The sequence below is a fragment of the Homalodisca vitripennis genome, chromosome 8 (genome assembly GCF_021130785.1).
Source record: "Homalodisca vitripennis isolate AUS2020 chromosome 8, UT_GWSS_2.1, whole genome shotgun sequence".
Classification (NCBI taxonomy): domain Eukaryota; kingdom Metazoa; phylum Arthropoda; class Insecta; order Hemiptera; family Cicadellidae; genus Homalodisca; species Homalodisca vitripennis.
The window spans coordinates 59,172,985-59,182,437 of record NC_060214.1 but is presented as its reverse complement, the minus strand read 5'-3'; the positions used below and the strand labels follow the sequence as shown (position 1 = coordinate 59,182,437).

The following is a 9,453-nucleotide window of genomic DNA, read 5'->3' as shown; positions in this document are numbered from 1 at the left end:
ATTTTTCTTGCAAACTTTATAATTTATTTTACTATTCATAATATTCCATAATGCCGAGTACTAGGACACATAGAGCAGAAGAAAAAATTAGCATCAACGGCATGGTTTACGTAGTACTTCATATTGTGAGTTGGACTATTGAGGTTACCTCTTCCGCGATACAGGAAATTGATGGTTTATATCCGTCTTACCGTCGTAAAATATTGCAATTTCTGTTTCAGTTTTCAACTTTGCTTAAAGAAGCTTATAGGCAAAATGTTTAACCGATAAAAATATTAACTTTTGTTATAATTCCTTTCCCACAATCGCTCTGGTTATCGCAGCTTGTATTGGTAGACTAAGGTGTATACTTGCTGCGATATGAAGTATCTACATTTTCTTGCGCTCAATTGGAACTATGAGCCTAACATCGTATGATCTCACCACTATTGGATCCTTGCGGATAGTCTTATTTGCTCATAAAGTATCGGCTTTTAAATCAAAATAAGGCTAGAAAGCCCGTACTGCAAGTGAAAGCTGTGTACTGATGATCGTTAACCCGCATCTCTTATGGTTACGTAAAGCAACTATGCTGTAATTGGATATTTTTAATTGAAAAATAACAACAAACTATACTTTGAGGTTAGTGGCCATTTTTGTCGAGGATTCCGCGCATCTATTGTCGTGTAGTTTAACAATAAACAACAATTCAGATACAGGAAATCAGCACCAACACAGTTACAGGAAGTAATTAATTTTATTCTTCCCTTTGTGAAACTTGAGTAATATCTAAATATATTTTGGAAATTGAAACATATTTGATGAAATATGTCCAAATCAAATCATTTCTTTATTGCTTTTAGACAATATACAACATTGTATAGCAGTCGTCATATATTCAAACAGCAAATACTCTACACACTCACACACAGTCATACTTACATTTCACTCATTCTCACAAATTCACACTATCTTTGGATCCAGATTTTAAATTTTGGTAATTTAAGATATTTTTAGATATCCCAGCGACTCATCATAAACTCTTCTAGCGAATAAAATGCTTTTGACACCAACAGGCATTTGAGACGAGTTTTGAATTGGATTTGATTAGTTTGCATTTTTTAACACTTTCGGGGAGCTTGTTGATTAAGCCGACGCCAACCTGATGTGGTAAATGCTGAGATACCGCCAGTCTATGACTATGGACTCTAAAGTTGTCCCTGGCTCTAGTCTCATACTGATGAAAGTCCCTGCCCCGGACTAAATTGCACTTCGATTGACATTACAGGATCAGGATGAAACATATAGAGACAGGGCAAATGTCAGCAAACCCACCTCCCTAAGAGATTCCCTACACGACTCTCTGTAATTCAACTTTGCAATAATTATAATTGCCTTTTTTTGAAGCCTGAAAACGCGTTCCATCTTGTGTTTGGCACAGCCCCCCCACAGTCTCAAGCCATACGCAAAGTGCGGACCGAAATATGCCGTCATTAAGACTTCAGGGGAACAGTATTTAGCTAGGATTCGCAAGGCAAATATGCCAGAAGTAATTCTAGCACATATATTGTTAACGTGGTCGTCCCAGGTCAGACCTTGATCAATGTACATCCCCAGGAATTTCGTGGATCCAGTTTCCTCTAAAAGGACATCGTCCACAAATACAGCAGGTTGCCTTGCAAATTCCCTTGGTCTTAGGCAGAAATTGATGACATTTGATTTTTGATTGGTTTGTTTTTCAAATTCCTGTCAGTAAAAATACTGAATGCATGAAGTCAGTTCCACAAATGATGTGATTTCCAAATCTTGTGTAGTTTTTCCTTTTGAAGCAAAAGAGTCGTGTCGTCGGCATACTGAATCAGATCACCATGCTGGATCACTGAGTTAAGTCTACAGACGTAAACTAAAAAAAGAATAGGCCCAAGAATTAGAACCCTAAGGGACACCGTGGGCTATTTTAAATTTTACTAGAGATGACATTCAAAATCTGCACGCATTGATCTCGATTCTTAAGATAAGAAGCAAGCCACGCGTTTGGCAGACCCCGAACGCCCATTTTTGTAACTGGGTGCAGCAGTGTATCATGATGCACACAGTCAAATGCTTTGGATAGGTCAAGAAATATGCTGAGCACTTGTTCTCGCCTTTCCAAGCCATCAACAACATTGTTCAAAAGACTGTTTACAGCGTCAATTGTTGATCTTTTTTTCCTGAAGCCAAATTGTTCAGGATTTAGAATTTCATTGCTTTCTAGAAAGCTTTCAAGTCTTTCACAGAAAACATTTTCAAAAATTTTGCTGAATACTGGAAGAAATTGAAATTGGACGATAATTTGCTGGTTTTTGCAAGGATCGTCTTTTTTTTAAAAATCGGTATAACTTTAGCTGTTTTCAGTAGACATGGAAAAGTTGCAGATTCCAATGAAAAATTTATCAATTTTGTGAGTGGCCTCAAAAATGTACCTAAAGCAACGTTTGAGTAACCAAACTGACATCCCGTTAGCGTCACACGATTTCTTTGAATGTAACTCCTGTACGACACGAGCTAACTCCTCCACACACACAGGGGCCAGGAGCCATGGATGCAACCGGTTCCCTAACACCAATTTCATGATATCGAGGTTTCTGAAATTGACGAATCAGTTGACACCACAGAAAGAAAAATAATTATTAAACTCGTTGGCAACCTGCAACTTATCATCAATTACTCGTTCATTAATTTTGATTGATATAGACTCAAGGTTTCGGTCCAAGTTTGATTTTTGTGCCGATTCATTGGATTATTTTTCCATGCAGTTTTAGAAAAGTTTTTCACAATTTCTCAGGGCTCTATTAACGTCATGAGCTTTAGCAGCTTGAATGACTTTTCTATAGACCCTTCGATATGATCTGTAAAATGTTTTAAAATTTTCGTTTTGTGTTTGGACAAATATTGAGTGAAAAAATTTGAGTTTATCTCTGGAAATGAGAATCCCTTTAGTTAACCAGGAATTATTTTTGGGTTTGAAATTGTTTTTGGTTTTTTTTAAAAGGACACGAAACGTCTAAATAATAAATGAAACGGTCATTGAAAGCTTAATACCTGTCATTGACATTCTCAAAGCTGTTCAAAAAGCTCCAGGTTTCGTTTTTTTAATAAATTGTTCAAATTGGAAATGTTTTGGAAATTGAAAGTTCTTTTAATTTTAAAGATGATTTTTGAGTTTCTATTTTACATCCATGTATCACAACCTCCTGCGCAAAGTGATCGGAAGACAGCCGTATTCAAAACAGAGACCGTGACGTTAGGAATGTTTGTAATGACGTTGTCGATGGCAGTACTCGTCATAGCAGTCACTCGTGTTGGGGAGTTCACGGACCAAATTAGATTAAATGAGCTTAAAACATCCCGCAGCCGCTGGGTCAGGGGTCGGTGGGATCCAAAACGTTGATATTTAAGATCGCCAATTATAGTAAATTTCGATGAGTTTAAAAAAAGACAATTTATAAGATTTTCGAGGTTTTGTAAAAAAAGATTCGGCACATCCATTGGGTGATCTATACAACCCTACGATTGATATTTTTCCAAGAGTGTTAGATATGATCTTAACACCACTGGCCTCAAAGTTTAGATCGGTAATGTGATAATTTTGAAATTTTCAAACTTCAATGGTGCTTTCACGAAAATTGCCACACCGCCCCCTTTAAAGTGCGTTCGACAAAAAATTTGATGCCAATTCATAATTTTGAATTTTGAAAAAATGTATTGTTTCAGTTCTGAAACCGTGTTCCGAGACAACAAATACATCAGGGTTTGAGTTCGTCACACATGAGCATTAGCTCATCTATTTTATTGGTTGCACATTGGGCGTTTTGATGTACCAATATAAACTTTTCAGTTTGTTTTGAATTAAAAAACTTTGGAAATTTTGGCAAATTTTGAGTTGGGTATTTTTTTTAAATTTTTTATACTGGATCCAAAGTTTTTCCTAACCTTTCTTTAAACAAGTTGTCGAGAATTGAGTTTTTTTTTTGGTTAGGATAGCGTCCCATTTTCATTTTCCCTTTCAGTGAAGGTTCCTGCTACGACGTCAGCGTAGGTGTCAAAATTTCCGGGACGAACTATTGGATGATGTGGAGTGTTTATCCGTGCATGGAGTGTCTAGAGAGGGCACTTGAATGGGAGAAAGAGAGCTAGTTGATTGGAAGGGGGTGGAGATTGGTGATGACTGCAGTTTGTTTGGGGATGTTGAATCAGGATTATATTTTATAGGAGAGGGAGGGGATTTAGAGAACAGCAAACGACCCACTTCCACCAGACCTTCTCACCAACAGTCCGGCCAGAATCCGCTTGCCCGACAACCTCAGATGCAGACCATGGGCGAGTGAACCAGCGCCTTTCTATGCTGTTGATGTTTAGCAGCTGGGCTCCCTCGCATCTAGCACATAGCTCCTCGATATAATGGTTCAACGGCGGGTGGTTGTCTGGTTCACTATATGGTCGACTGGGAGGTCGTGTCTTTGAGGGATGGTGGCCACAATGACCCGGGATGAGGCGAGGCGGGCGATTATTATTCGCTGCTCCAGATGTCGGTAAATACTATGAGACTCACCGGTTGCAATATCATTAGTGCCGGCGAGTATGACACAACAGCTCCCAGGTGTGTGGCGGGGCGCCGGACGTAGTATCGAGAAGTCCCGCTGAAGGCTTACAGATCCCACTTACTCTCGTAGGCAGTTTCACACGTTGCTGAACGAGACCGGCCAGATGACGTGCATGGCTGTCCCCCTCGATGTGTCAGATATTGTTGATTGAATTTATAATTAGGGGAAAATTTTGCCAGAAACTGATGAAATATTTTTTTGTAAATAGAATTTCGACAAATGAAGGTGCAATAGACATGTCAAACAGGTATATGTAGCAGTATCTCTGAACTGGTTCATTTCTAAAACCAAACAAAGAGATTTGTTAAAGAATCCGTTTCATTTTAAATTTAACGATTATATAATTATTAAGTAGTATGTTCACTTATGCCAAAAAATTATCAACAATATTGTAGTAACATACTGTATAATTAAAAAAGTACTGTAATGTATAAAATAAATTTAAATTTACTTTTCTCAGTTTAACGTTTTGATAGTTAGAGAGCGCCACTGAAAGTTGACTATTTTTCCAATAACATAATTTTTGTACCTTATAAATTCTTAATGATTATTTATTGTTGATCAATATTAACAAACAATTGCATGGGACTTTGCTTTATTAATCATTTATCAACATTCTCATTCAAATAATTCAGATTATAAAACAAAAATTGTATAACAATAAGCTACCACATACAAGCCTTCAAAGTGCTCATAGCTGAATTATCAGTCTATGGCCCTTCCTTTTGATTCTAGTACTAAAAGTGTTTGTAATATTTATTGTACTTTACGAAGCAATAAAGAAATTACCTTTTGATTTGTTGACACCACCAATTTCATTCCTGCTTCATAAGACTTTTCGCCGCATGAGACCACAAACCATACTCATAGTCATTTTCTGCAATGCTATAGCTTATGAGGTAAACGATAAAGTTTCTCAGAAGAGGCACTATACGATATCAGTGCAATCAATTTTGAAGGTCATGTGAATTTAAGGTCAGTACCTATTACTCTTAGTTCTGCTGCTTATTGCAAACGATGTCCTTTTTTTATAGATTGGTATAAGGAAATTTAACTTTACAGAAACATTATGGATCATTGCAAAGCAGTGGGAGTGCTAACGTTATCCTTTAATATGTCTCGCAATTTTTTTTCTGGTCCTAAATGGGAAAGTTGAATAATGAAGGAGGACAAAACTCTACGTTTACATTTGCGGAAGGTACGTCTTTTACCAGATGTTTTAAGAGAATAAATTGACCTGAAATAAACTTTAATACCCAATCAGGACTAAGAAATGAATGTGGGAATGTATCAAATGTATCTAATCGTATAGATACAATCCTTTGAAACACCCTCTAGATTTCTTATAAATTTTAGGTTACTTTTCTCATTCTTAAAAATGTTGTTTACCACGTAAAGGAGGTTGAGGTCATCTTCCTATCTGGTTTTTTCTGCGTGTACTTCCTGCAATAGTTTTTACCACCAGCTCGAGAAAAGGCATTGTAACCGAAATCGATTCGTTTATAAACGTGTTAAGTAAATAAAGTGTCCTATCGACAGAGGGTTGTAACGTTTCATTTTTATAATAAAAGGAATGGACATGCGCTATTATAAGCATTTTTTATGTATCATTACAACTGTATATCGCAATTTTTTATTCATATCTCGTATTTTTTCAAATCATGAAATGGTAAATTGTTTGTAATTGACGACAGAAAATGTATGTATTCAAAAATATAAATCTTCTTCTTTAGATGTCAAGGAACATGTTTTGACATGCAACATATTCTGTTATTAATTTTAACTAAGGTAAGCTCATTTCCATGTATTAATGTTTTGTTTTGCATTACGTTATGTCTGAAGGTTAATTAAATTTTGACTTGAATCAAACATTCCTTGCTTATGAACGTATTACTCTGTTTTTTAAATTTTATATTACCGTGGAAAGACGGAAAACATTATATAAACATTTATTTATTTCCAATTTACTGAAAACAATATTATGCAAGAAGTGAAAGTTAATATATAGTTGAGGACTAAGCCATTAAATGGCCTAGTATTTGAAAGTGGTTGCGTAAAGCGTTTAATACAATTTACTAGCTATTCCTACTAGGTAATTCCAGTTTTAAATCTAAAACTCAATCTGATTTATTGATTGATTGGTTCTGCTAGGTGAATGATGTGTTTAATGACTATACACTTTTTACGTTCTTTATGACTCTGAGTAACACCTTTTAATAATGTAAAGATAACTATTTAATAAGTCTTTATCACACTAAAACATCATTGGAGAACATGCGGAAAATGTTTAATCGTGGGTTGGGACCTCATGCGCTATAAGTCTTAAAGACATAAATTAACGGACTTCATAATTAGTTAGTAATCAATTGCTTCAGAAATGGTAGATTCTACTATTTAACGTTAATGTTCAAATTTTGCCAATGATACTCCCACTATATCGTTGGAGGGCATATTGACGTTTACGTCATATATTGTAAGATACATTCATATATTGAAAACAACAAACATTTTCTCAACTAAAATAGTTTATTTTTTTACTTTATATTTAAAATATAAAAGAAATTTATTTTAAATTCTTAATGTAAGCCTGGGTTTAACAAGTGTATGTTTTGCTATAAATGATCAAAGTAGTGTTTTTACATTTGGTAGCTGTTAATAAAATGTTCACTAGTAATCGTAAAAATTTTGGTTTTACATGTTACTAGTGTTACATACTACATTTGGTTAGTCGCTTGTTTCACTACATATTATGAAACAAAGCATTTTATGAATCCCTTGAGTGAATATTTAAAATATAATTTTAATTCCATTTGTAAAAGTCATAAAGATGAAATACAAGTATATACGTAAACTCTTTAAAAGTGTTTTGTAATTTAATTGGCAGCTTTTGACTAATAAAATCATAAAAAATATCTCATTAAATAAATAGGATGTGATTGTTAGATTACTCCATTTTCGTAAACGTGCCAACAACTTTTATATATACCTGTAGTCAAAGGTCAGGTACTTTAATTTCTAATTTTTATATTCTTCCTAAGAATATTTTTACATTTCAGATTTATACATTGCAACATATTGATTAACAATAATAAGCATTATACAGCAACGACAAACATTTTAGTTTTCAATTGCTTTTAGGTGTGTTCATATAATATCTCTAAAAACAATATTTATCCTCCACTTATAAAATACAGTATTTTGAGACAATATACAGAGTATTTTAATATAATGATACACAAATAAAATTTTTGAGATAGTAAGAAGTTACTGTTGTGTATGCATATTTTTACTTTAATATGTTGGTGAGTGATAGTATTATCAAGTAATAATTAATTTCAACATATGCTGTATGGTAAACAAGTATTCATTCTTACAATACATTTATTGATAGATGCAGGTCAATTTGCAATGTTTTATAGCAGATTATCATCTTTCCTTTTAGTAAGAGCACAATTTGTCACAGATTGTTAAATAATCAGATAAGATAGTCACAAATAAAATAGGATTACGAGCTGGACAGTGGCCTTATCACAAAGAGCTCATGGTGTTACGCAATGGCTTTAAAATCTAAAATATAATTCCGGCTGTTGACAGAATCACTCGTTTTTAAAACTTGATCAAAGCAACTCTCCCCTGCAAAGCTCCCATTATTTGATCAGTTACTTAATTAATCCCCATTAGCAAACTTACTATTTACAGTTCGGTATTTATGTTCAGCTTCTTCCTGTTCCTTTCTGTCATCTTTGCATACATTAGTAATTTCAATTCAAATGCGGTATCTTAATGCAACATAAATGTTTGTTGACTGTTTGGTGACATTGTGTAGTGTGTTCCCTTGAAAAATGCCATGTTAAAACAATTTTTTATAAAGTGTCAAAGTACAAAAATTTAAAAAGTCTCTAACCAAGATCCAATTTTTATTGTATATTAAACGAGTTGGTTTTATTCAGAAAGCGTTGGAGGTGGTTTTTTATAAGACAATGTACTTTAATCTTTAGCTAGTCAGAGAAGAAACTGTCATGTTATACAATTCTATTTAACGTGTTAAAGGACAGCGAACTAAATGGTGCTCTACCTGGATCTAAGTTGAATTGTCTACAATACGAGCTACTTTTACTTTAAACCATAGGAGGAATTTCTTCTAAAATTAAATCCATCACCATACGCACTAGTTTTTGGTAGAGGGCGAAATTGGAGCATACAAAAATGGTTAAACAACAAAACTACAATTCTTTTAATAATTCTTTTCTGGCTTGGCACATTTCAAATATAAAGTCACACATTTATAACAGTTATATCACAATCAGGCAATGGCATAAGCAGAATAAAAACTCACCTTGCTAAGACTATGTACAGTAAAGTGTATATGGTTACAGCTGATCAACAACAATTCGTAATAGTACGATTTGCGTGTGTCAATTTAAGATAAAATTTATATTAGAAAGAGTGATGATTTCATATTTCTCTAATTCATCAGATACTCGAATACTTCAGCGAGTATCGTCTCCCTACTTACTTGATTTCATTGACAGATTTGAGATCACCCCATTCACATTTTCTTAGATTCTTTTTGGTCATAGTGTCTGTTTTAAACTACCTGCAGATACGCAGATGTACAGCTGTATTTGTTTGAATCTCATGGGCTGCAACCTTAAGCGAGTGGGAAAAGAATGCTCGACTCCACGTTTTTATACATGATACTTTACTCTATAGTGGACTGTCCTTATTTTCAACTTCAAGCTATTTCTCTAATGCCTTTTTAAACTAGATCGCTGAATTTATTTAAGCTGACCAAACTATCTCGTTCCTAATCTTGCGAACAGAGCCCAAT

At 34.4% G+C, this 9,453-nt stretch overlaps 1 protein-coding gene across 1 annotated transcript in view; it reads right to left on the bottom strand.

The window, feature by feature from the left end:
* Nucleotides 1–4,424: 4,424 nt before the first annotated feature.
* Nucleotides 4,425–9,453, bottom strand: part of LOC124368181 (extensin-like) — a 192,114-nt gene continuing 187,085 nt past the window's right edge. The window contains exon 4 of the mRNA XM_046825458.1: nucleotides 4,425–4,665. Within this exon, the coding sequence (XP_046681414.1) occupies nucleotides 4,425–4,665 (241 nt within the window). The remainder of the gene's footprint in view (nucleotides 4,666–9,453) is intronic.